We start from the raw sequence: 27,513 nt of genomic DNA, 5'->3' as shown, positions 1-27,513 counted from the left end.
TTAAACCAGAAAAGCAGCCTAGATTTTTATTGTGGAATGTCGAAGATGCTCGAACCAGAAAATGCCAAATCCTGCCCAAGAGTGTCAGAAAATGACTTTATGTTTTTAGGCCTCGTCACTCAGTTCTGAGGGCTGAAGTTTTCCATTGCCCCAAGATTTCTCACAGTTGATTTCTCACAGCTCTGAGCTCTTCTTGGGAGCCTGAGTGCCACCAGCAAGTACCTAGAGGCAGGCAAAGACAGAAACACACCAGGGCTGGTGATTTTCAAAGGAAAGCAAACCATAAAATAAACGCTGCATTTCCCCTGAAAGCAACCAGAAAGAGTCATTTGGGATAAATCAAAGTCGGTTTCACCTTCCTGACACAGCACAGGCCTGACAAAAGCAGTGTGAGCCGACAGCACCAGCGAACTGCCCTGTTTCTGAGGCTCCCAGCTTTCATCTGGTGTCTCATCTCGCTGTGTCACTTCTGGAGCTCCCTGACCTCGAGGTGGGCTCTGCCTGCCTGCACAGCCTGGTGCAAACCACCAGGGAGAAGAGGGAACACAGAAAATTTGCCCTGGCCCCGCGTGCTGGGGCTCCTGAGAGAATGGGGGTGACGGGAAGCAGCACAGGCAGCTCCAGTCTCAGCAAAGCCCGGCCTGCTTGGGGGGATGACTCATTTCAGGAGCCTGTGCTCGCTCCCAGTCATTAAGGAAGGAGTTAATCCCTGCAGCTTTGGCCACAAAGTGGATGTGTAAGGCCTGGAGTCCCATGGGCTCGATTGCATAAGAAACCATGTATTGTGGCATTTAGTTGATCATGCACTACTTCTTCTGGTCACATGGAGGCTTGATTTCCCCTTGCATCAGCTACTACAGACTTTTCACATTTCTCATGCTGGTGTCTGCTCAGTTCACCGGGGTCATCCCCTTCACCCCACGGCCGAGCCCCTGCTGCTCACCCAGCCCTGACCCAGGGGATCTCGCCCCATTTTTTGTAGGATCCTATCAGAGGAACCGGGCGCTTGTAATTTTTCTCATTTGTGCCTGTGCGTAACAGGTGTCATTTTCAGAGTAGTACAGACAAATCCCAAAATAGCTCAGGCTCTTCAGACGCTGCGAGGAGAAAAAAAACCCGTGGTTACTTCAGCTTTGGTTGTAGTGAAAAACCCAACGCTCGCAGCCGGCTCTGAAGTCAGAATTAAAATGGCAGACGGAGGAGTGGAGCAGGGATCTCTCTGCATTCCGTGTTTCCTGACGGACTGCTCCTCGCTGCTCTGTGTGTGCACATCAACTCCCTCTCAGTGCTGCCTCTCCATCAGCTTCCCTGATTCCCAGGAGCTGCACCTACCACGGATCCTCCTCCACACTTCCCGGTGCTGGCAGAGCTCTGCCTCCCCTGCCGGGTGCCGGGGCTGGCCGGAGGCATCGGAGTTATTGCAGGGATCTGGGGGGCAGAGGCGAGGAGAGAGCGTGCAGCTGCAAAAGGCTCCTTGCCTGGGGATGATGCCTGCTGTGCTGAAATGCAGAGCTGCCTGTGGACTGTCTTTGTCGGGGATTATTGGATTCTGGTGACTCCAGGAGCGCAGTTATTAGTTCCCCTGCCTACGCCGAGCGTTTTGAATCTGTGTGTGTGATAACACTTATTAATGCTGCTCAGATTAAGAAGATCTTGTGGCTTTCCAGCACTTCCAGCACCTTATCTCACGCCATGCATCTGCCCAGCAGCTAAACCACGCTCAGATCAGTGTCTTGTGGCCAGCAGAGCAGGGGCTTGTGGGGCCAGCAGTAGCCTCATGCCCAGAAGTCCTGCATCTGATCACAGCAGCAGCTCCTCTTAAGCTGCCTTGTGTTTTAGGGGATCTGCCTGCTGAGGATTTGCAGGACATGGGCCTAAAATATTTCATTTCAGGAAGTCAAGCAGTGGTTCCTGTCACCAAAACAGTTAATCAGAAAGCACCAACTCTCCACTGCAACGTGTGTGTGCGTGCACGTGTTTTTGTTTTTTAGAGCCAGCAAGATTTGCTTTGGTTTTTTTAAAGCAGAAAACACCAAAAAAGTTGGCTGTGGTTTCAGCTGCTATCGCTCGAGATTTGTACTGCTGACAACCAATGCTAAAAGAGTTAACCTGTATGTAAGTATGACTCAGAAGCAGAGAAGGAGATGCGAGGCTGAGAGCCGGGGAGGCAGCACAGAAACAGAGGTGAGGAACAGAATAATTGCCAAAAAAAGGTGCAGAGTCCAGGAGCGACGCTCCCTCCGGTCTGCCTGGCCCTGGCACCGCTGGCACGGGCTCCCTGGAAAGCTGCAGTTCCGCTCTTATAACACAAGGAGCAGGCTGGAGAATTTAGAGCTGCGTCACAGAGCTCAGCGAGAGAGTGAGAGAGCAAGCTCCGTCGATAGGTCTACCAGCAACAGCCCTGCTGCAGCAAGAGGGGAGAGAGGCAGCAAGAGAGGCAGAGAGGGCTCCAGGAAGAGAAGTGGCACCAACACCACGGACTGGGCTCCTGCCACCATCCACTGCCATTTGCACCTCGTCCTGGGGCTCGCTTGGCGTAGGAGGCTTCGCCCATTGACGATGCTGGAGACCCGGCGCGCTTAATCCCACGGGGAGGGAGAGTGGGCAGACACCGAAAGGGTTAACGGGAAGGAAATTTCTGGAACCTTCTCTTCTGCGGCGCTCCAGAGCGAGCGGAGGGCTGAGGACTGCGCAGATGGTGCACGGGCACGGCTCCTCGGTCCGGTTCGTCTCCCTCACGTACGTACCCTTTGATCAGGATGGGGCTGGAGCTGCAGCTACGTATTTGGATTATTTGCAGGGCGTCCCTTTCCCCCGGCGTCCCTGAGTTCGGATCCCAAAGTGCCTTTATTATTATTTTGGCTGGGTAGGATTGCTCTGTTCTGCGTCAGAGCTGTTTTCTCAATGGAGCGACGGCACAGGTTGTACTAATGTCACTCCTGCCGGCATTGCTGTACTGCAGAGGAGGGTAGTAGTCGTGGGGGAGAGATGACAACTTTGCAAAGACTGCTGTTTTCCCGGTTTGGCTGGGCTTTCTATCCCCCCCCGTGTCCCTGGAGGCTGGCATGTCGGCACAGGGCTGGTGCAGGGGTTAACAGGCGCCCTGCGATTCGGAGCTCGCAGGTTTGTCACTGCGTAGTTCGCAAAGTGGCAAACGGTGACGCAGTGATCATTGCAGGGCACGTCGTCCAGTTTTTAAAAGCACTGGGGACAGGTAGACGGGTGCCTTCCAGACGCTTCCACACCAGCTGAAAGGGGTTAAAGATGAGTCGAGCCGGGAAGCCAGCATTTAGGGATTAAATGTCATCATTTTGGCGTTGGAAAGTTGTTTACCTTGCTCTCTCGGTGTCTCCATGCTGGCAGGCGGCCAGCTCACATGTGATAGTCTTCCCTGGACTGCTGCATCATTAACGAGAGCCAGCGCCGGCTCCCATTGGCCGGGGAGGGCGCAGCGCCGGGGCCGCGCCGCCATTGGGCGCGCCGGGGATGGCAGGTGGAGCGCCCGAGCCCATTGGCCGTGCGCGGGTGTCAGCGGAGCGGGCACGGAGCGGGGCTGCCGTGCCCTCTGACACTGCCCGCTCCTATTCCCTGCCTGCCCACTGCCTGCTCCCTGCCCTGCTCCCTGTTCCCTGCCTGCGGGTGTCAGCGGAGCGGGCAGCGAGCGGGGCTGCCGTGCGCTCTGACACTGCCTGCCGCTGACACTGCCGCTGACACTGCCCGCTCCCTGCTTCTATTCCCTGTTTCTATTCCCTGCTTCTATTCCCTGCCTGCTCACTGCCCGCGGGTGTCAGTGGAGCGGGCAGCGAGCAGGGCTGCCTCTGCCCTCTGCTCACTGACACTGCTCGCTGCCGCCTGCCTGCTCCCTATTCCCTGCCTGCTCCCTATTCCCTGCCCGTGGGTGTCAGCGGAGCAGGCAGCGAGCGGGGCTGCCGTGCCCTCTGACGCTGCCCTCTGACGCTGCCCGCTCCTATTCCCTGCCTGCTCCCTGCCCTGCTCCCTATTCCCTGCCCACTGGTGGCAGCGGAGTGGGCAAGCAAGCACGGCTCCCTCTGCCCGCTCCCTGCTTCTATTCCCTGCCCGCTCCCTGCCCGCGGGTGTCAGTGGCGTGGCCATGCAAGCAGGGCTGTCCCCTGCCCACTGCCTGCTTCCTATTCCCTGCCTGCTCATGTCAGAAGAGCAGCCCTGAGAGCGCTGGGCTCCTGCCCTCTGCCTAAGGCCCTGCTCCTTATTCCCTGTTCCCTGCCTGCTCCCTCCTCCCTGCCTGTGGGTATCAGCAGAGCAGCCCTGTGAGCGCTGGGCTGCCTCTGCCTGAACGTTGATCCCAGCACTCCGAGTACCAGCAGCTGCCCCTGTCCCACTCCCTGCCTGCTCGTTGTCTGTTCCCCCTGCTCCCTGCCCATTCCCTACCTTCTCCCTGCCCATTCCTTAGCATGCTCCATGACTGTTCCCTGCCTGCTGCTCCCTGCCCAGTTGCTGCCCATTCCTGGCTGCTCCCACCTCCCTTCCCACTCCTGCTCCCTGCCCACTCTCTGCCCGCTCTCGCTCCATGCTCACCTCTGATCCCAGGATGCCAGATGTCCCTCGGGCAGGAGGCAGGACAGGAGCTGGTCACTGCTGGCTCTGCTGGGTGCAGTCCTTCACCCATGGGTGCTCCCAGGAGGTCTCGTTTCGCCATCCACTTGCAATGATGACGTGTCAGAGCTGCAGCCCACGGTGCAGGGGAAAGTACTGGGGTTCAGGGCTTTTCTCCTTGCTTCCTTCTCCCTTGTGAGATGCTGGAGTGTTGGCAGCACTGTGAACTGCTTGGGGCAGGGATTGCACCTGGAAATTATGTCGTGGGAATAGTTAAAGAAATGGAAACAACTCTTGCCCAAACTCAGCTTTTGTTTGCACAAGTGTGAGTGTGCCACAGGCTCGGTAACATCACAGAGAGATGGAGACTGCCCTCAGTGATGGGTCTGTAAAGGTTTGCAAAGGGATAACAGTGTTAGAAAGCAAGGACGGAAGGACTGGGAACTGGTTAAGGATGACTGGGAGACTGAGAGCAGAGACCAGCTCCAGAGAGAGGGTAAGGAAGTGAAAGGGAGAACACTTTTCCCTCTTAACCGTTTACTATACTATTTTTTCACCTCTCTTCTTAAAGCGCCCAGCAATGAAGATGGCAGCTCTGCCTGGAAGTGCTGAGGACACAGCCAGCCTTGAGCTTGGTCCTTCTGGCCGAGGAAGTCTCCCGATTATGCAGTGGAGTGGTAACTTTACTTTCTCATACAACAGGGGCCATTATTCCATAGCCTTTCATCATTCTGAGCTTACCCAAGTTTCAGGATGTGCTAGCAGGAGTGTTTAATCTCTGTTACTCACCGGCCGACATCTCCAGCATCAGGGTTGGTTGTTTAGCAACAATCGCTGGGCTCAGGCACCGCGTGGCCGCCGTCCCCATCGCCTGGGCTGCAGCCTGGGCTCTGCAGGGTGCTCTGGGAGACAGGGAGAGAGGGCAGGGCTGGATTTACACCCCGGACGGAATTTTGGAGGTTCGGTCGCGCAGGCCGCAGGCGCTGCGGATTTTTCGCGACGCCGTCCTTTGCGCAGGGCCGCCATTTCCAACGGCAGTGCGGCACAGGGACGGGGAGGGAAGAGCCCGACAGACTGTACGTGCCACTCCCCACTTTCTTTCCCTCTTTCCCATCTCCATCTTTCCTCCTTCCCCTCCTTTCCTGCCAGATTCCATAGGGAATTTCAGCCTCTTACTGCAGTCATCACAACCCCTCCTGACTCACTGAGTCTTCGCTGGCTGTAGCTGGCTCCGTCAGAGCATCCTTGCCTCCCGCAGCGCCAGATCTGCAGAGCAGGGCAACAACAGCCACAGCAGAGACAATGGTGGCCCCTGCAGACAGACAGACAGGCATAAATACACACACACACATGAGAACAGTCCCAGGCAGCTGTGGAGGGGGTTCTGTATGGCCAGGAGCTGGACTAAGGCATGATGCTGGGTTGTGTGGATGATAGGTGGGTTGAGTCTGTTTTCTCGAGTGTTGGTTGCATGGACAGCTCTTTGTGGTTTTCCCCATCATGGCTGTGGGGTGGAGAAGCCCTGACTTTGTAAAGCTGGTGCTGTTTCATGGCTTTCAAGGAGGTGCCACTGGCTGCTGAATGTGTTCAGCACAAGGATGTATTTGGTTTAATTCTTTTTGCCATCGTGTTTTGGCCGTAGCGATTGTTTAACTGTGCCTAAACGCAGGGAGGGTAAGGAGACGGATATAAGAGGAGTTATTTCAATGTTAAACTCCAGCTGTAAATCTCATTACTCAGGAATTGAGGTTACTGTCAGCAGGTAAATCTGTGGGACTGGCAGGAAACAAGGCTAAGAAGGGGACATGGCATATTTCTGTAGGACAGCAGTGATTGTGTGCACAGGGGTGGCACCGTCACCGTGAGCTGTACCTGGGTAACTGCTCCGCGATCGTTTTCCGCACAGTGCTGCAAAAGGACTGGGGAAAGCTGTGATTTCTCCCTCCCTCTGACACTTGTGTGTGTGACACCGTATGAGCTGATTCATTTTCCTGTATCTGGGTTTCCCTGCTCTGGGGAGTGGGGTTTGCTCTGCCTCGGCCTTGGTGCAGCATCGTGACGCAGCGTTCGGTACCACGCCGACAAAACACACGCAGTTTTCTCGGGCGTTCTGACCGCTCGGGGACCACGGGCTTCGGGGAAGGAAGGGCAGGATTTCACATGCCCATGATATAAATTTAAAAGCATTACCTCTTCTTGTCAGCCAGTGAAGGAAGGCTCTGTGAGGGACGAGACGGCCGTGATCTCCTCCTGCTCTTGTTTTGACGATGGTCATGTTACATCTGTGACGCAGACGAATTTTGCTGTTAGTTCCTGTCGGTGCTTTAGGGAGTGGAGCTGATGGGGGCACAAGCTTGAATATGGTTAGAAATATTCATTTCATACTGATGTTAGAGTTGAAACTACACCTGAAGGGTCAGGGGTATCAGGTCCACCTAGTGACCCCCCAAATGGTGAAGGAATTCAGATGAGCCCCAGCACCCCTGGCCATTTTGCTGCTCGCAGAGCAGGCTCAGAGCCTGCAGCTCTGCTGCTGCTGCTGTTCATTTCCATGTTATACAAATACAGCATTGGGCTCTGTGTCAGGAGCTTTCTGATGCTGTGAGAAGCTTAGAGTCTACAAGCAAATGTTTTTCTTTTCTTATTTGGGAACATTCATTAAAATGTCTAAATGCCAAGTGTTCTACCCTCTCTCCTCTGACAAATCTCTCCCAGACCCATCCAGAAAATTCAGTGCTGCTGCGTAGGATTTTTTTAAACTTTATCATGGTGTTTTCTTACAGTTTAATATGGGTATGGCTGGGGGGAAGAGTAAGATTTAATTTGGTTAAATATCTGTAATGCTGATGTTAATGGACAGGGATGTAGGCAAGAGATAAGAGTTGTCCATATCCCCTTTATCTCAGTCCAAGCCCAGGCTGTGAGGAAAAAAGGGAATACTCTATCCCATTCCCACCCACCCAAACAATTTCAGTGCAAAGGCAGCAGGAGAAAAGGCCAAGCTGGAATGTCACAAAATGGTTCCACCAGCACTCAGAGATGCCAGTGCCGTTTATCCTGGCACGGCTCCGAGAGCGGCACCGTGAGCTGCCTGCTGCAAGGTCATTCCCCTGAGTCATGGTCAGCAACCAGTTGGTTCAGGAACTCCCAATCTACTCCTCTTGCAACTGTGCCCATGCCTGAACCTGGAGGGGAGGCTTGAGAATTAACATTACTGCAGTAGTGGGGGCACTGAGCCCAAAACTGTAGCTCCAAAAAAAATCCCATGTCTCTGAAAGATTTTAAAATCCATATCTGTAGTTTGTTTCTTTGCTAGCTCCAAAAACTTTCCACTAGTTCCCTCATCCCCTTTCCCCCCAAGACTTCCTCTGGACTGCTGGGAACCAGGAGTGCCATGTATTTAAGGGCTCAAACTCTGTTCTAGGAGGAAAACCTCCGTGTACATTTGCATTTCTGTGGCTATCAGGTGGGCTCTGCAGGCTCCCCAGAGCCTGTCAAGCCAGGGGTGTCTCTCAGGTGCTTTCAGTTTCAGGTACCTCAGCTCAGGAGCTGTCTTGTCCCCTCCCAGGTTTCCCCATTATTCCCTGGTGTTCCTATTTACCCATCTCACTTGTATTTTCAGTTGTCTCAGGACAACACCAGCCATGGACATGCTCAGGGCTGTCTCAGCCTCCCAGGCAGCAGAGCAGTGGTTAATGCCTGAGAGCAAAAGAACTTATTTAGTGCCCAAAGTTCAACCTGGGGGCACGTTCTGTGGACAGAGAGGGACAGGGGAGCAGAGCTGCCAGCCCACCTCCTGACCCTGCCCACCATGAGCCTTCGCCACCCTCATCATCACTGCCTGGTTTCCAAAGGGACAGAACCTGGCTGCCAATCCCGATGCCAGTGACGGCTCCTCGCCTACAGGGAGGCAGATGTGATGGCTCGTCTGCTAAAAACTGAGCCAACACACTGTGATTCAGCCCTCCAGCTTTCCAAGGAAGAGCTATTTCTGAGTGAGGCTCATCTCTGCAGCTCCCCCCACAAACACTCACGGCGCTCAGGAGCCCAACAGCAGCCCCTGGGTTTGCATTTAGATCTCCAGCCCAAAAGCTTCTTAAACACCGACTTGGACAGCGGCTCTTGGACACACGGTGATGTTTCAGGGATGGAATGATGGAAACCCTGGGAACAGGGACAGACCAGGAGCTCGTGTGCCTGGGGGAGTCAGCCAGGAGTGTTTGGTCAGTGCTTTTCTCCAGCTGTTTTGTTTTGCCAGGTCCTTGTACTGCAGGCAGTGTTAAACTAAAGGCTTGCTTTCAGCTGTCTGGTTTAAAGGAAAGTTATACTTGAGTGAACATCTGGCTGGGTTGGTTTCCTTATGCTCCTCCCTGGCACAGGACATTCTTTTGTCTCTAGAATGACACAAAAGAAAAATATGGCTTCCCTTGCCATTACCTGGAGGAGCTGGAGCGGTGGTGTTGGGGGAACACCGTGTTCCTGAACTGACTGTACAAATCACAACAATCATCTCCCTGTGAGAGCATTCAAGCCCTGCAATCAGTACTTTACATTCTAAAGTGATGCTTAGGTACAGGAGTTAGGAATAGAAAATGGCCCTTCTGGTTGCAGCTGCTTGGGTGGATCATTTGTTTGAGTGGAATGAGTTTTGCAATGCGCTGCTCACTCAGGCTGTGTAGGGCTAAATTTGATGAGTTTTCTTTCCTACTGCCCTTCCCTGACCTCAGCCATGTAAGTGCAGTGCTCTTCTCGAGTTTGCCCAGTTTCACCTCACTGTTCCCTGTGAATTCTGGAATTCTCCACAGGATCCAGGGGTTCAGCAGCTCCTGTGCCCTCCAAACAGGCTCAGGGTTTGCCCAGGAACTCTCCTGAGAGCAAAGCTGGAGGAGAACTGGATGACTCCAGGCAAGTCAAAGCAATTTCAGAGGAGCAGGGGGGATCCCAAGATGGGGAACTACAGCACTAATATCTAAGCACACCTCTAATGGTCACCATGCTAAAACAGACACTGCAGAGTGCTCTGACAGATTCCCTTTGACAGGAATTGAAATCAGCGACTCAAACCAAGCAGGCCTGACTGTCCCACTGCTCAGTTAAAAGGGACACAAAGCTGCACAGGCTTTTACCCCCATCCTGTCCCAGTGTTCAGCCTTCCTTGGAGTTTTGGGGGATTTCAGGCACCGAGTGTCTGGCTTTTAACTCCATTTGTACTGCAGTTGTAAGGCTGCAAGAGTAGGACTGAAGGAATAAGCTACCTTCAATTCAGGATTGTAATGTGGAGTTTTTATTGTGGCCTTAATAAAGGAAAAAAAAAATATCTCCCTTATGCTTCAAACTCGTGAAGGAAGTACCTGTTCTTGCTGCCCATAACAGCAGTGGCCTTTTCAGAGCCATCTCCTGGCACAAATATCAATTTTCCTGAGCAGTGCAGCCCTGCTCTGCCTGCCCTCAGCCCAGGCCGGTGCTCTGACACACCAAGGGCTCCACACTGAGGACTGGCTCCCAGTGCAAGTCAGAGCACATTTGTCCACAGCTGACCCACGCAGCCCCAGACCTGCACAACAAAGAGATGCAGTTACAGGCTCCCCACGCTGAGGAGGCTTTTTTTGAAACCTTAGAAGTTCACTCATTTCCATTCCCCTTACAGGTCAGCACTTGTCCTGTCACACCCCTTGTCCTGCACCTGGCCCTGGGCTGATTCATTCCTTCACTGGGAGGATGATGCATCAAGCTCAGATTCTCAGCATGTAAAACAGGGATTATTTTCTCCAGGGGAGACCAGAGCCTGATGAACCACGAGTTTCACCCCATGATGTGAAAATGGAGGAGAAAATTTATGATGCACACTGAGATCTGTTTTGCTTTCTGTAAAAGCCCCAGAACTGCCTTTCTATAGAAGATGCAGGTTGTGAAAAATGAGGTCTGTGACATCCAGGCTTGCCTTGCTCCTGCAGACTGAAGGTCTCAGGGTAGAGAGGAAGTTCCCTTTCACAGGGAAGGCAGGGATTCCCTTTCTGTCTTTGTCTCCTATGGAATGTATAAAACAGTGTGAAGTCCCTGAAAGGCTTTGAGCTGTTCCTCTGAAAGAAGCGACAGCACTGCCACTAAAACATCTGAAAAGGAGGAAAACCACAGAATGATACTGTACTTTCCCTACTATTATTTACTGGAAAGTCCAGACCACTGTGACAAAGCCAAGCACAGGTGACAGCATTTGCTGCTCTCCACACAGCAAATGTTGGAGACCAGCATTGCTTCATTTTCTTCCCTGTGAGTGTGGAGAAGGGCTGGGATGAATTCCCAGAGCAGCCCCACCCCTGGGAGTGTCCAAGGCCAGGCAGGAGCAGCCTGGGACAGTGGGAGGTGTCCCTGCCCAGGGCAGGTGTGGCACTGGGTGAGCTCTAAGCTCCCTTCCAACCCAACCCATGCTGTGCTCCTGTTTCCCTGCCCGTGTGCACGTTGCCAGCAGGGAGCTGTGGATCACAGCATCCTGAGCTGCTCCCTTCTCCTGCCCAGACACACTGGGAGCCTTGGAAAGGAGAGCACAGACAGATGTACCCTTCCCAAATGTGCACCTGCACCTTGCCAAGAAGGGCTGACACCTTCTGGGGAGCTTGTGAAGGCAACAGGACAAGCTCCAGGTAGCCTGGAGGAGAAGCAGCAGCATCTTAATTATGCCGAAGTGAAACCTGGTTTTATCAAAACTATAAATAATAAATGAGCCATTGGTCTGCATCTGCTGCATGATATTTCTGGAAAGGTTGGTCTCCTTTGCAGAGGGGAAGATGTGCAGAGGTGTTCAGTCCTGCTAAGTCTCATACTTTGACACAAGTTCCCACTTTCAGCAGCACAAAATTAAGTGACGTTTCCTCCAACTATTTTTCAAAACCCTAATGAAGATTTCTTTGTAATGCTTACTACTGAGGCAAGGAAAAAACCAAAGCCAACCTCAGTGTGAGCCTGTTTCTCAGAGATGCTGCTGTGATTCTGTGATTCTGCACCTGCCTCCCCTCAGCAGCAACTCCTGGTGCAGCTTTTCAGGAGTAAATCTCACCTGCTAATAGAGGGTGCCTCCTAAATAACTGTGCCACACGGCAGGCACTGGGGAGGGAACCTGCTTTCCACTCGTCTTTCACCCTGTTGCCCCAGATAATGGATTTAGAAACGACAGTCAATATCCAGACAAGGAATCTAGTCCAGTTATTTCCCCTTCCTCCACCCCTCTTTCTTGGAAGGACAAGCTCCTGTCTCTGAGCTTCCCCTCTGCTGCCTGGGAGTGTGCATTAGGATGGGGGCACCAGAGCAGATTTTTGGATGTGGTTACAACAGGAATACACAGAGCTGCCAAAACCCCAGGGCATCAATAAGTGAAACTGCTGCCTCCAGTTGTGCTTTGTTCCATTTCACATTGGCCTCCACTCCAGCACAGGTCAGACACTTATCCAAGGGTTGATAGCTCCTGAATTATGCATGTGTGGAGCAGCTCAGAGGCTTCTCAGCACCCCCTCCATTCCCTCTGCTTTGAGCTGTGGACACTGCAGGTTAAGTGCTCAGCCCTGCTGCAGTTCCAGGAACCATCAGCCACTCATCTCCACACTCTCCTTCCTCGACAACTTCCACTGAACCATTTCCAGTTCAATTTGTGAACGCTCCCTTTTTGTTCTGACCCACACTCAAAGTACTTTCAATCCAATTTATCTTCATCCCGCCTGCAGAATTTAAAAGTTGTCTCACAGAAATCTGCAAGTCCTGGCTTACTTAAAGCACAGGGACTGCTGACAGAGGAAGTTCCATCAGGACACTCACATTTCCTTTCCCTGTCACAAAAAGCACCTGATCTGTCCTGTCCTCTCTGATCAGTGAGTGACAGAAAGCCAGAACACTCTCTGTCTTGGACAGAATGAGGTTTATAGCTTGGTTTCATCTGCAGTGAAATGGAAAAAGTGTTCCTGAACCACACAGATTTCCCACACTCGCCCCATCAGCATCGTGCTCTGCACTAGCAAGAAATAAAACCTTGATCCTCACTTGCTGGGAAGAACTTGAGTGCATTCCACCTGGCTAGGGCAGGAAACAACACTCACTGCCAGGCTGGGGGTTTTCCTCACCACATATTTCATTTCTCCTACACCAGCCTCAACCATCCACAAGATGCCACAAAAAAAGTGTGTCCATAAAGTAGCTAAGCCCAAGTAACTGTCTTGCTGTCTAATAAAATTAAATAAATGAATTTTTCTCTAGGTACGGTGGAGATGAAGGATTTTCTCCCTCAGCCTGCAGCCATGCACAAGATGTGTCTTCCTCTGGAAGCTGGTTTCACATGGTGGCTTAGATTTTCCCACTTTGTATCTAGCACCATTTGAAATCAGTGTTCTAGGAGCAAGAATTACAGCGTGGGAGGAGACCAAGCACTTCAACAACATCCTCTGCTCCTCAAATCAGCCCCTTTTCCAAAGGTGCTTTCTTTGCCAGCCATCCACTTTGTAACATCACCTGATTTCTAGACACTTCTCCAACCACTGTATGCACCCTCCAGGGCCAGGGCCACACCAGCACAGCCTCCTGCTCCTGTACTTCTGCTCAATAAACAATGGATATGAGTTCAAGGTGTCCAGAGTAAAGTGATCCGCAAGTTGCATGAAAACCAACGTGCTATCCCTTGTGCCTGACAGGCAGAGTATGTTTGATACCCACAAACTAGGATCAACCTTGAATTTACTGCCTCAGAGCAAAAGGATTTCCACCTCCTGCTTGGGGGCTCCATCACCACAGGATTCTCATTTCATAGCTCTGCAAACACAGAAATTCCCCCCAACAATTTGACCTCAGCAGTCAGACACAGAGGCGCCTTCAGCAATCCCAGACTGGCTTGGGTTGGAAGGGACCTTAAAGATCATCCTGTTCCAATCTCCTGCCATGGGCATCATGAAGATGCCACAGAGCACACACAGAACCCACTCCTTTTTCCAGAATCACTTTTCAGCACACACAGAACCCACTCCTTTTTCCAGAATCATTTTCCAGCACACACAGAACCCACTCCTTTTTCCAGAATAATTTTCCAGCACACACAGAACCCACTCCTTTTTCCAGAATCACTTTTCAGCACACACAGAACCCACTCCTTTTTCCAGAATCATTTTCCAGTTTGCTGCTGGTCCCTCCCAGCGATATTCCACTTCTCCAGCCCTGCATCCCAACCTAGAACGAAGCTGAACTCTTTTTTTGCCCTCCCTGCTGCCCAGCGTGTTCCCAGACATGGAAAAGCTGATCCCTGTGTGGATGAAGGTTTGATCAGAGCACTGAGTAGTCATCTCTAAAGAATGCATAGCTGTCATCTCCAAGAGGATCCTTCTCTGAGCCAGGAAAACGTCTCTTACACAGGCTGACCGATTTCTCTTGGTGTTCAGAGTCTCAGTTTTTGTCTAGCACCATTTGAAATCGGTTATGATGTAGGGGGAAAAGCAACAGTAATGGGAAACTTCCTTCCCTCACCCCCCAGGTCACAAACAAACACCATCCTGAGCACCACCTGGCCTCCCCAACACCACTGGCTTGCTGTTCTGTGACCTGGAGTTCCCCCCACAGGCTGAGCATCCTGCACACAAGAGGACAGTCAGCATCCCCTCAAGTGAGGATGGGATGCTCCCAGACAGAGAGAAGCATCTCCTCAAACATAACTCAGCTTCTTCAACTCAAGCAAGCCAGGGCCTGGGTGTGACAACACAGCCACCCACCCCTCTGACCACTTCTACTCCATGTGCTGTTTGTTTGCCTTAACCTGTTCTTTACACAGATTTTTTTTTTTTCCTTCTGAATAAAATTGTGTGCTCTATGCTCCTGGGCTCTGTCTCAGGCAGAGAGATCACCTTGCTCCCTGCTGGACAACACCTAAGTGCTGCAAGTCTCTTCATTTCAGCCCCCAGCTCCATTTTCACCACCATTAGAAATATTCAGATTCAGAGAATCAGAATGGTTTGGCTTGGAAGGGACCTTAAAATCATCCAGCTCCAACCCCTGCCATGGGCAGGGCTTAATTTATACTGATTTTAAGTGTGTCACTGAAAACCCACCAACCACAGTCACTCCACATTATTTAACCCTAAACCACGTAACTCTGGACCTGTTTTGTCACTCCCACTGCCCCTGTCGCCAGTAGATGGCAACAACTCATTTTTATTCCATGCAGCTTTCCCTTAGCAGAGTTCACGTCCCTTTAATTATCAGTTCCAGACTCCAAAAGGAAATAATTCATGCAGCACTGAGTTGTAGAAAAACAGCACAGGACTCATGACAATTAGACCCAATTAATTTGTAGTGTTTAAGTCAGATTCACAGAATCACAGAGCAGAATCCCACAACGGTCTGGGTTGGAAGGGAGATTAAAGATCATCCCATTCCCAGGAACTTTGCTTATCCCCTCAGTGCTCACTGCAATCCCAAACCCCACAGTGTGAAGCTGTGCAGCCTGGCATCATTTCCACACCAACTCACTGGGAGTATCTCAACCACAAACTGCAAAGAAAGACAGCACATGAAGTTATTTTTTCTATTCCACCCTCTGAGAGGCTTCACTCTGTCAGGAGCTGGCTCCACAGCAGTTCAGTGCATTTCAAGTGTGAACCTCACACAATTCCTCAATCCACTCTCCCTCACAGGTCACCTAAACCCACCAGAGCTGTATCCCCCAAGGATTGCATTTGTCACACTCTGGACAAAAGGGCCAAAACACCTTCTGGGCTTTGCCTCGAGTGTTCCACCAGAAGAGCCCAAATTTCCTCTTCTCCATCAACTTTTCACCGATTTTTTTCAGGAGTCAAGACTGTAAAATTTTGGAGGTTCTGGGAAATTCTCTGCAATTCTAAAAGGAAATCCCAAAAGGTGCTCAGCAAATCAAACCCCATCCCCTACACTACCACTGAGTAATTCTGTGTACAAACTGCAAACCTCAATCTCAGCAGTTTCCACCTGATATTTGGGACATGAAAAATCATCTGGGTAACAATGGGAGAAGAGCTGCTCAGCACAATGATGAATGAAAGACAAACACTTACTGCTAAATAATTTAACATTTTTATTTGGAATATTACAAATCATGGCTAATCTTTACATCCAGAAAGAAGAGCAAAAACAACAGCCACTTTTTACAGTGATTTAAATTCCAAATTAAGAACATTCCAGTGTATTTCAGCACATTGCAGATGCCAAAGCAAGCTGAGCTCCTGACCAGCACCACACTCAGTCCCAGTCACACATCCCAGTGTTTACAAACAACTCTCAAGCTGAGCTATCAGCCAGGCCACGAACAGCAAATCCTTCTGCAGAGCCAAAGCCCCTTTCTAACAACCACAGCCTATTATGAGCTCCAACAATACAACTGCTGGGATTGTCCCAAAAAGCCCTATAAAGCCCCAAACAGTTCTGTGCCACTCCAACAATCTGTTTATGACAGGGAGAGCAGTGCCAAGCAGCCACAGACAAGCCAGAGCACTTTCAATGCATCTGAAGCGAGGCTATTTGGGTTTTCTGTGAAAATTAGAAGCTTTCTGGATGCTGATAGTGAGATTCAAGGAGCTAAAACCTGTTCTAGTTAAGATACAGGGTTTGCTGAGGAATTAGAAGTAGCAGTGACTCTAAACTAATGGCAAATACAGTAATGGGGGCTCCTGGAGTGAGAATCTGGACTAAAACATTTGCTGAACAAGCACCAAGCAGCAAACAAGAGACCACCACATCTACCAGCACTCACAGAACTGAACTGGTTTGGTTCTCCTTTAACACGAAAAGCGAGTGACAGGGAAAAGCTTCTGCTTCTAAGCAGGAATCTGATGCTAAATCCAGCTTTTCAGAGCTTGATTTAACATCCCAGTCTGCAGCCAGAGGTTAGAAATGTGGAGTATGTGACTTCAAGTAAAAAAGCAAGGAAAGTGGATCACACAGCACCTGTTTCTACCCCTGAAAGCAAGAGAAGATCTCCAGACCTGACATCAGGGCTCACTAAAATTGAGCACCCTAAGGAACTTCCACTGTGCCCATGACAGGACACAGCCACCACTGAGCTCTCAGCAGCTCCTTCAATTAGGGATCTCCTGTCAACAGGCAGGAGATGCCTTTGCTACAGAATCCTTCAGTTTTCAGGTCCAACAAATCCACTGCAGTCTTTGGGAGATTAAAGCAAAGAATCATAAATTTATATATAGCTTTTTTCCTTCTTAAAAGCAAAGGAAAAGCTATAAAACTCTGATTTCAAGGCACACTTTTTAATTCATTATATATACAGCAACCAACTTCGACAGACAAAGAGGTAGAGTATATAAGATCTTAACTGTGATAGTTTCCAAAAGACATTGCCTCCAATGGCACCAGACTCTTCAGGGAACGAGCAACAACACAAAGGGAACAACAGAACCATTTACAGCACCTCTGCTGCAAAGAGGGATGGGAAGGACAGCCAGGTTTGAGCGAGCAGAGCTCTACAGGACAGAGGAGAATATTGGACATCTTGTGCAAGCCAAGAGGTGGCACTGAAGGCAGCAGGGACAGGGGCATTGCAGCACTCCCACAGGCTCTGGCATGCTACAGGTATTGCCCTTCCCCAGCTGACGTGCACAGAAGGACAGGGAGGGCCCAGGAGGCAAAGCAGGATCTGTGGTAGCTATAGTGCACACACACTTCTTATCCTATCAAGCATCTCCTCCTCCAGTTCACCAGCACAAGGAACTCAAGGGCAGCCACTCAGTGCAAGGGAACCAATCCTTGTCCAGCTCTGCCAGGGACATCCCAGTGCCCAGACCCTCCCACCCCAGCAAGGGCAGTCATGGTTTACACATCTTATATTCGGCAGAACTGGGAGTGCTGTCACGTTTCCTACAAACAAAAAAACAAGTCAGATCAGAGGGTTTCACATTGCAAGAGGTTTTACATTTACACTGAAAGCACATCCTTAGTTTTGGCATTAAAGCTGCAGGTGAAGTCACAATTTAGCCTCATTCTTTAGCCTCTCTTTACCAACTGCTGCACTGAGGAGATTTTAGCTTCATTCAGCTACTGAACTGTCAGCAATGACCCAAGGAGCAGCACAGCCTTAGATCCAAAGGGATCATTCCAAGAGATGACTGGTATCACCAAAAACTAACACCAGAACAGTTACAGGATTCCCTTAACTCCACCAGGTGCACCCTGGAACTCATTTTAATTACAGTGTGTTTAGTATTTTTTTCCTAACCAAAACTGAAATATTTGTTCGTGTGGATTTTGATTCTGCAGTCCACTAACAGCAACTTTACAATACTTAAATACACAAGAATTAAAATTCACAATGATATTCTTAAATATGTCCCAAGTTCTTGAATAACTCCTGTTCTGCTTTAACAAAAAACCCACCCCATACCAAAGCTCAGTGCTATTACTCCAAGTCTCTAAGGAGTTCCTTATTCCATAAGAAAACCTCCAGAATTACCAGTGTCTTGACACACCAGACCAGTAATTTCTCTTATCATGTGTAAAGGTAAGATTGGAATGAAGAATTCTATTCTATCTCCTGATACAATTTTTTTCTCTCCAAAAATAAGCCAAATTAACCCAAAAAGCAGATCCTATCTTAATTAGAAACATCTTTCTTCAGAGTGAAGGTAATATTCCTTAATCTATATTATCTACATTATTTTGGAATAAACTCCAAGCTTAATTTTCATATAAAAACTCACCAAAAATACTGAAAATTCACCTGTTCTTTACAAGTCAATAAAATCAAGACTATGCACATGAAAAGACCTTTGCATTAAGCAGGAATAAGAGAACCCATCACCACCTCAGAATCTGTGCAATGGAGAAGACCAGCAAAAAAAAAAAAAAAAAGAAGATGCTGATTTAAAAAAAATATTTGTAGTTCCAGATCTGTTGAGATTGCAACGACAAAATACTGGCAAGGAGAAGTCAAACTGAGCTGTCCTGTCTGCAGTGTTCAGTTCAAACAAGGCAGGAAGAACCAGATTTTGGAAGAGCCCATTTGACCCTACACAAGTGCAGGAGGAACCCCAAAATTCATCACAGGCATCTCATTGGAGTGAGGTTAAAATACAGGAGAGGACATCAGCTTCAAAGCAACTGAATTTTGATTCTTTTCAGGGCCACAGAACTCTGGGTTTGAAACAGAAATCACCTTTTCATAAGAAGGTTTCAAAAGATCCTTGTTAGACCCTTCATTTATTCTTTTCTAGAAAGCAAAAATGCAGATGAATCAGTAATGGTGGGAGATGTGAGCAGGTTTTCTCTGAAGGGATGCACAACTACCTTTAGAGTTTTAGTGCCCAAAGGTGGTTCCAGCTTCTAATTACAGGGAATTAAACTATTAGCTAAGAAAAGTAACTCACCACTGGGATGGGTGCAGACATTCTTCTGAGTATTGTAGGCAATGTGCTACTCATTCTTCAAACACAACACCAAGAAAATGTGATTTACAATCATTGGAAGCTCTTACTGACACTGCTAAATGATAAATCTCTACATATTATATCCTGTTCTCCCAAAATGAGTGAAAAGTCAAGAGATTCTTTCCTACAGGAAGCCAAGGTTCCCAGCTAGATGGATTCCACACTCCTGAAATTCCAAGCAAACCACAATAAAAAAGACACTTAAGCTGCATTGCAAAAAGTCCAAATGAAGTGGAAAGTTATACCTTTTCATTAATTCATTTGTGCAGTTTCTTCCATCTCAGCTGGGACATTAGTTTTTAAAATACAAATGTCCTTGCAACTCTCATCAACTGTGTACGAGCTGAACAGCAGAAAGGGAGAAAGGTCTAATTGAATGTCCCATCCAAGGGCATTTCACACACAAAGAAACAGAGGCCAGGAAAGATCTGCTGTCACTTGGAGGCTACAAACTGCAAGGATCAGGGGCTGGAAGCACAACAACAAAGGCTCAGCTGCATCAGGAACTCAGAACACTAAACAGGGAGATGGAGGCTTTCATAAAAGGAGATTAGATCAGGGTTTTCAGACAAGAAAGAGCTTTAACAGTCAGATGTTCAGAGAGGAAGATGAAGGGAAGCACTAGGCACAATGAGGCTTTTCATGCTGTCAGATATTCAGGGATGTCACAGAGTTTAATTTTTGATGATGCTGCTTTAGATCCCTCCTGCTTTCTGCGCCCTGAGAAGCCTCTCCACAGGTGAAGGCAGCAAGTGCTGCCCTGAACTGCAAGAGCTCTCCTCTGGCCCATCCAGGCTGCAGAATATCCAAGTACTGAATAAAAGCAGTGGCTCAAAAGCACCAAATTGCTCAGAGCACACTCTGGCCCTTGGATTGATACTCCACTGTCTATTTTTAAGGCTAAAACCTCACTGGATAAAAACCCTCTCCCAAGTCCTCTGTGTGGACCTCATTACAAATATGAGCCACAGGAATATTCCCTCTGGTTTGCTTCATTTAAAGCATTCCTTCCTTTGGGTCATGTACTGCAGATAAATCCCAACAGGTTCTGGAAAAAGACAACACTGATGAGATGCTCACCCTGGCATTCCATGTGTACCACCTAACCTGCCCTGGACCGGCAGCGTTTTGCATTTTACAAAATATTTCTCTGACAAAAAGTTTTTTCCCAGAAAATAAAATCAGACATCACAGCAAAAAGCAATGCACAAAGAGGAACTTAAATCTCCTGCCTCTCCATGAAAAAACACACATAAACCCCAGTTGTTTTGAAGATAAACTTTAAAACACCCCACATGTCTCATTAAAAACAGAACACTAATTGCTTGTGCACAAATCTAGTATTTAGAGTTGATTTTGCAAGTCTTTAACATAGGGACACCAACATTGGGGCTGAAGGAGGAGAATAAAAACCTGAAAACTTTCTGGCAGCACGAGCCCATACAACCAAGACTCCCCCTGGCTTTAGGAGATAAACTGATATGTTGGAAGCAGATGGACAAAATACTTTCCTTGGCAAACACAAGCTTGAGAACAGGATTTTTCCTTCCTTGAAATTAATGCAAGTGTTAATTAGCAGCCTAGCTGAACAGCAGATTCAAAACCAAAGACAAATTCATGGTTAGGCTTTAGCTCCCATCAGCTGCTGGGAGGAGCTCACACAAAATCAGACGTTTGAAAAAGAAAGGGCACACAAAGCTCAGGAAACTTAAACATCAGCACAGCTTTGGCTCAGTCATTTGGAAACTTGCAGGATTAAAAAAAAGGAAGCTTACTCACCCATTCTGTGAGAAGAATTTCTTGTAGATCCAGAAGGCTGCCAGGAGCACCACAACTACCACAATCACTTAAGGAAGAAGTGGAAAAAAAAGCACTTTAGAGTAATAAAGATCATCTCCAGCTCACAAAAAAGCAACGAAAATTTTGCAGAAATAGCCTTGTTTTCATCTACAGGTCTATCCCACCTCTACCCCCCTAAAAAAACCCACAACCCAACTTATTTATGGAATGAGCCATGTAAATTAAATATTTGATTCTTCAAGATAGTTCAGCTCAGAACCAGTGACCACCAAGATGGCAAAACTCCACCGGCTCAGAAACTAAAACAGGAATGACAGGGGCCCAGTGTTACTTTTTACAAGTTTGTACAAATCTGGTTAAGGAAGGCAAGGACAGAGGATGAACTGAACACTTCTGTTCACTGGCAGAGTTATTTACTCACAGTGAATATTTACTTGTTGGAAACTGCCTTTGAAATGTGACCTCACCACATGAGAAAATACACATTTCACACTAAATTAAACTGTAATAGCTAAGTCATCTTTCTTTGAATCATGCAGCTTTAACCAGAACTCCAAAATCACTCTGCTGCAGTCCCAGGTGATTGGAATAAAAAAATGGACTTTCACATAAAAAAATATAATTTGTATTGTATTTTTTTAAGGTTTTAGAAAATACTTACCACAGATGATGGCTATGATATATCCACCTGAAAACAGAAGGAATCAGCATCACAAGAGGAACACAGATGCTTCTTGCTCAAATATTATCATAAAAATATTCACAGAACTATTTCAAGTCAAGTACTTCTATCAACACCATCTTTGAGGCAGACTAATTTAAATAATAATATTTAACTTCGAATATGAATATCTTAATTCATTTTAACAAACCCTGTTTTTCCCATTAAAATAAAGAAGGAAGCTGCATTAAATCATTTCTCCTGAGCACAAAAGGACTGTTTTCTGAGCTGTATTTTCATCCTAGTGGAGATTTTGCAGCCTGTACTTACTGAGCTGGCAGGTTGGCACTGCAGGCACCCACTGGTTGTTTCCAACGTACTGAATCCGAGCCTCCCCATTCAAGGTGTAGCCCGTGTAACATTCAATGGTAATGAAATCCCCCACAGAGTAGGAAGATTTTTCTCCCTCTACCACTCTCCCATGGTTTATGACTGGTGTGGAACCAGAACCTTCAGATTCACCTGGAAAGAAAAGGTGGGAGAAAAAAAAAAAAAAAAAAAAAGTATTACTAGATCAGATATTTACAACTTGTCAGTCTGCTCCTGATTTTAGCAATTTTACTCACAGGAACACTGCTGTAAAACACCCCAGGAACTCTGTCCTTGGCAGGTCACTGTCATCTCTGCAGAGCCATCAGGGAAGGAGCAGCCACCATTGCACCTGATCTGCACTGACTCTCCTCTTGTATAGGCAGGCTTGTCTGGAATCAGGGCCCCGTTGGGGATCTTCGGGGCAGGACACAAATCTGGAGTAACTAATACAGGAATTTAAAACAAGATTAGTGAGAATAAAGCTTATTTCATAACTCAGTAACTCATTCCACAAACACAAGTTGCCTTCATGTAAGAAAAATAGCTCAGCACGTGTCAGAAGTTTAACTTTACCCCAATTTAAAGTGCAAATATTCCCCTTAGAAAACTTAAACATCACTGTAGACATTCATTAGGGTAATACAATCCTGTGACATGGCAGCTCAGAAATCCTTACTGGTTCATTATTTCTCTGAGCTCTAGAATCATTTCTAGAAAGCAGGAGCTGAAGAGCTGCATAAAAAAACACACACAAAGACTTGAACTACTCCAGAAGGATACTACAGCTTTCCTCACTGTGCATACTCCTAATTCCCTGGATCAAATATTTTTTCCTGTATTCCACATCTTTTCTCCTGCCTTCACCCATGAAATCATTACAACACCAGGATGCTCTATTTTAGCTAAAACACTTTCAACACACAAGAGAAAAGGGAATATTACAGAAAGTCTTACTTTTCTCACAGGTTGGTTGTGGAGGAACCCAGGTGTTACTTGCTTCACAGGTAATTACCTGTGCTCCAACCATGAAATAGCCTTGATTACACTCAAACACAACTGAGTCCTTGTATCTGTAGGGAAATCCAAATCCAGATATTTTTCTCCCATTTTCAACTCTGGGGTCTTCACATTTGACCACTGAAAGAGGCAAAACATTCGTTAACACAAACATGCGTTAATAAACAAAAACAAAGCTTGGACACATTTGTTAACACAAACATTTGTTACCAATGAAAACAAAGCTTGGAAACACCTGTTAACACAAACATTGCACCAAACACAACATTCCTTTTCCACACATGCCAATTGCCACAAGTTGTTTTGGAGAAGCTTTGTAGAAACATTGATTCCTGCAATTCCATAGTGGCTGTGTTTTTAGGAACAGGATTTTTCCTTAGCTTTTTACAAGTCCTATCCAGCCCCCACATCTTTGCCCTTGACACAATTTTTCTGCAGGATTTGTGGTCTCCCAGTTCCTTCACTTTGGCCTTGTCACTTCTACCAACAAGACACTCAAAATACAGGTATTTTTCAAGCTTTAACTTAAATTTTAGCAATATTCTACTCATAATCCATCCATATCCACCATGCTGATGTAATCTCCACTGGAACTGTACCAAACTTTGTACCACAGCATTTCTTCCTCCTTTCCTAGAGGCTAAGTCCATTCTCCCCACCCCACTTCCAAGGAAAGGGCCAGACACTGTAAAAAAAAAAGAAAAAAAAAAAGAAAAATCCCAACAACCTCGACATTCTGGAGGTGGCCCACTCCAAACTCCGTTTGAGTGTGCATCAGATGTGCAGTAAATGGTGTCTGGGCCAATGAGGGAGAAGGGATCACTGCCCTGGGGGGCACCCAGGCACCTGTAGGTCACGGAGGTCTGGTACACGTAGCTGTCTCTCTCCTCGTACTCCCCGTTGGCTATTTTGGGAGGTGGCTCACAAGGAATTACTGTAAATCAAGCACAAAAACTGGTCAGGTTGGTTTTGCTGTGTTAGCTGGTTCATCTCAAAGAGCAAGCCTTGGTTTTCCAGTCATTTCACTGAAAACCTGACACAGCCACTCAAAGTCAAGCTACAGAACCTCAGCTTCAACAAGAGGTTGATTTTAATATGAGATATTAAATGAGATAATATGATTTTAATAGGAGACAATTACCACCAAAATTGACATTTTTCTGTGGTCAATCATCAGGCATAACCCAAGGAGAAACGAAAAAAACCATCCCTGCTTTCCCATCATTTTTTATACTAGCAAGTTGGTGGCACAGCTGTTTGTAAATAAACTACCCCCTCTGAACAGAAAATCAAACACAGCAGTAATTTACTTACTTTCACAGTAAGGCAGAGCTCCACTCCAGTCAACACCTCCACTCATGGAGATTACACAGGAAATCTCTCCCTTACCCCGTAATCTGTATCTGGACAGGTAAAAATTTTGAAGAAGCGAAATTTAAATTTCTCATTTCTCCAACAAGCACAAAAAAATTGGTTCTTATCAATAATTCTGTTCTGTGATTACAGGGGCACAACACAACAAGGTTTTGTTGTAATGAGAACAGAATCTTGCTTATTTTGCTGACAGTCTCACTTTGAAAACAAAAACAGAAACAACAGAGAAATCACTAAGGAACTGTGGAAGTCTTACAATTTTTAGAAATATCCTCCAATATTAAAGTCCTAAAATTACTGATACTCAAGGAAAAGGAAAAAACCCTCCTTAGTGTTGTTGACTTAATTATTCAATAATGAAGGATGATGAATATATATCTACCCCCTCTGCCACAGGGGCATTAAAAGAAGTCACCAGAGGTAACACTGCAGTTCTGCAGAATCTCACTAAAAAACTTCAGGTTGATGCAAAGAGTAATTAAATCAGAGAATCAAATTAATTTTTGCTGTAATTTTATTTGCTACAGGTAGAATTCAGACTTCAGGTCAGAACTGGAACAGAAAATTTGGGTTTATTTCAAATCTGGTGTAAACATAAAAAAAAAAAAAAAAAAGAAAATATTAACTTCACCAAAACACTTACCCTTCATTACAATGAAATGTCAATTTTGAACCAAATGCAAGATCTCCTGGATCATAATGACCATTTTCCAAGGATCCTGGGTATTTACATTGTCTCGCTGGGGGAAGGCGGCGGGGGGAAGAAAAAGAAAAGAAAAAATTCTACATTTTTGTAGTTACATACAAAGACAAAATCTTTGGCACTTATTGCTCTTACCCACACCAGCGTTTTCCAAGCTTTATTTAAAATATGGCAAAACCCTAATTCCCACTTGCAAAGCAATTGGAACTGTTAAATGTCAGTGGGAAAAAAAGGGGTACAAAAACTCACCTTTACAGAACACGCTTGTTTCTGACCACTGCAAGTCCTCACCACACATCCAGGTCAGTGACTTCCCTGGGACCCTTATGTATCCTGGCCGGCAGACAAAGGTGATTTTGGTTCCAGGTGGAAAATTCTGGATGTCCCTGGAGTCCTCATCGAGCTCTGCATTCTGCTGCCGCTCTGGCTTGGGACATGAGCCTGGGAGAGGAGGGAAAAAACAACATATCACCTTAGCGACAAGAAGAGAAACACACTGAGGTGTAACAGCACAGGGGACAGAATCACTCCAGAGCTCTTAAGGATATATTTAAGTCGTTCCAAATTTTTTAATTTGCGTTTTAACTGTGTGCAGCGTCCAGCTCTACTCATGTATATGGCACGTTACTCACTGTTTCCTTAAGTTCTTTAGTCATTCTACCCAGACAATGCACTTCCTTCCAGATCCTATTTTCAGATTCTTGCCTGTTTGCCTTTATTTTGTAGTTAAACACCCGACTTCACTCACTGTACACCCATTTCGTTTGCTGCACGAAAAACAAACACGCCAGCCGCGCTCACAGAGCTCATTGTCCTTTCTTAAGGAAAAAGGAAAGCGGGTCTGAGGGACAGAAAGCCGAGTTTAGAACCGGCTCCAAGACCAGGCTGGAGGGAGGCTCAGCGGCAGGTGTCCCTGCCCAGGGCAGGGTGGAACGGGATGCGCTTTGAGGTCTCTCCCCACCCGAACAATGTCACAATTCTGTCGATTCAAACCCGCCCAAACCCTCGCGGCTGCACCACCGCCCTTAGAGCCATTTCCTTCCTTCCTGCCAGCCTCGCCCTCCCCATCCCGATCCCAATCTCAATCCCGATCCCGATCCCGATCCCGACCCCGATCCCGATCGCTCCTCCCAGCCGCGGCCCCCGAAGGCTCCGCGCCGCGCCCGCCGCTCCGAGCGCCCCTTCCCCACCGGCACCGCCCGCTCAGCGGAGCAAAGAGCGAGCGGCCGCTGTCTCACCCTGAGCCCAGGCTCCGCCGAGCTGCCACAGCACCAGCACGGACAGCAGCAGCAGCAGCGGCAGCACCGAGAGCCATTCCATTCCCGCAGCAGGGCCGCGGCTGCGGCCGCTCCGCTCCCTCCCGGCGCCGCCGGAGACGCAGCGCAGGGCCGGGTGCGCATGCGCGGCCCGCCCCGTCCGGCCCGCCCTCAGCGCGGCGCCGCCATGGCCGGGCCCGCCCGCCGGGGCCCCTCACGCCGGGGCGGCACCGTGGGGACAGCTCGGGCCGCTGTTCGGTCAGGGGTCGCTGATAATCCACGGACCGAGGTCTGCGTGCCGGTGTTACACACAGGGCTGCAGGGTAGGGCGGTTTCCAGGCACAGCCGCTGTGTTGTGATGAGTTAATTGCTACGCTAATGACGCAGTCCCGGCTCGGTTCAACGCATGCTCGGGGAAGGCTCTGATTGAAGCGAATGTGTGATTTTTAGCAGCGTAATAATCGCTGTTCAGCTGAAGAATACTTCCGCCTTGAGTATTTTGCCAAATACATACATCAGCATCTTGATTTACTTCATCCTTAAAGATAGTTCATTTGGGGATGCCCTTGACTAGGATGCTCCTGCCCGCTCCTTTTTATGGATTGAAAGTATACAAAGATCTTCCACTAAAGAATGCCCTGACTTAAAGTAATCTTGGAATATGTGGACATATTCCTCATTTTACAACACCCTCAGCGCATTACAGCCCTGGGTGCGAGGAGATTGAATCCTTTCCTGGGCAGCTCAAGGAAAGGGGAAAAAATTAAAGTGTGTTTAGGTGCCACATTGGAACAGCAGCAGTGATAAACTAAAAATAACAGCCAGCTCAGGATGGACATTCCTGTGCAGTGCTGCTCGCCTTTGGAAGTTAAATTTGAAGTTAAATCCCGTGCGTGGTGGAGCAGCATTAAAATAGAACAGCCCAAAAAAGTTTAAAAAAACCAAAACAGAAAAGACTTAAAGTTCTGGGTATAAAAGAAGACACAGAATTGTCATCACCAGCTTTTATTAGGTTAAGCATTGGTAGAGGAACACTGCACATAAGCGTTGCTGGAAGGAAATAAAGATGTAAATACAGCTGTAATTAAGACATTAATTAACCCATGGTTACTCCCACATTTGTTCAGGTATATTTTGGTGGGCATAGGGAGACAGGGAATGGGGGATATGGCCAGTGCATTATTGATTGTTTCTTCCCACCAAGGCTTGGGGTTATCCAGTTATTTGGGGACAAAGGAAATACTCTTCATCAGGAGCAGTGCACAGAATTCCCTCAGAGGCAGCACCTGCACTGTGTGCAGTCTGAGCCTCATCAGATCCTTACAG

General features: G+C 47.9%; 1 protein-coding gene and 1 long non-coding RNA gene across 10 annotated transcripts; one reads left to right on the top strand and one right to left on the bottom strand.

Annotated features, from left to right (window-relative positions):
• On the bottom strand, positions 1 to 26,469 carry LOC139601371 (membrane cofactor protein-like). 9 transcript variants are annotated; one of them, XR_011682879.1, is made up of 15 exons: positions 26,170 to 26,469; positions 25,181 to 25,372; positions 24,872 to 24,968; positions 24,169 to 24,257; positions 23,582 to 23,788; positions 22,792 to 22,974; positions 22,092 to 22,280; positions 21,796 to 21,987; positions 21,466 to 21,492; positions 20,784 to 20,850; positions 6,763 to 6,854; positions 5,778 to 5,884; positions 5,362 to 5,474; positions 3,334 to 4,821; positions 1 to 3,248 (listed from the first exon to the last, which is right to left on the bottom strand). XR_011682879.1 is itself a non-coding variant. In XM_071450374.1 (14 exons), exons 1-13 carry the CDS (start codon positions 26,249 to 26,251, stop codon positions 5,394 to 5,396), a joined length of 1,605 nt encoding a protein of 534 aa, XP_071306475.1. In that variant the 5' UTR covers positions 26,252 to 26,469; the 3' UTR covers positions 1 to 4,821; positions 5,362 to 5,393. The 9 variants fall into 9 exon arrangements, 4 of the variants coding, with proteins under 4 accessions (XP_071306475.1, XP_071306476.1, XP_071306478.1 ...); XR_011682880.1 differs by having other exon boundaries at positions 4,555 to 4,821; XR_011682881.1 differs by having other exon boundaries at positions 1 to 222; positions 4,555 to 4,821.
• LOC139601377 (uncharacterized) lies at positions 2,600 to 7,250 on the top strand. The gene is made up of 2 exons (XR_011682885.1): positions 2,600 to 2,739; positions 5,144 to 7,250. It is a non-coding gene; the product is annotated as an uncharacterized lncRNA (long non-coding RNA).
• Positions 26,470 to 27,513: the final 1,044 nt, after the last annotated feature.

This window comes from Agelaius tricolor, unplaced genomic scaffold (assembly GCF_023055355.1).
Source record: "Agelaius tricolor isolate 1412-34295 unplaced genomic scaffold, bAgeTri1.0.p SCAF_30, whole genome shotgun sequence".
NCBI classification, from domain to species: Eukaryota; Metazoa; Chordata; class Aves; order Passeriformes; family Icteridae; genus Agelaius; species Agelaius tricolor.
Note: the sequence above shows the minus strand (reverse complement) of the source record. Positions and strands in the feature narration are given on the sequence as shown.

Coding starts and splice junctions, on each gene's coding strand:
- LOC139601371 (XM_071450374.1), bottom strand. CDS start 26,251: ATGGAATGGCTCTCGGTGCTGCCGCTGCTGCTGCTGCTGTCCGTGCTG. Junction 22,975..23,581: donor GCCACCTCCAGAATGTCGAG/GTTGTTGGGATT, acceptor TGCCTCTTTCAG/TGGTCAAATGTGAAGACCCC. Junction 20,851..21,465: donor TATCATAGCCATCATCTGTG/GTAAGTATTTTC, acceptor TTCTTCCTTAAG/TGATTGTGGTAGTTGTGGTG.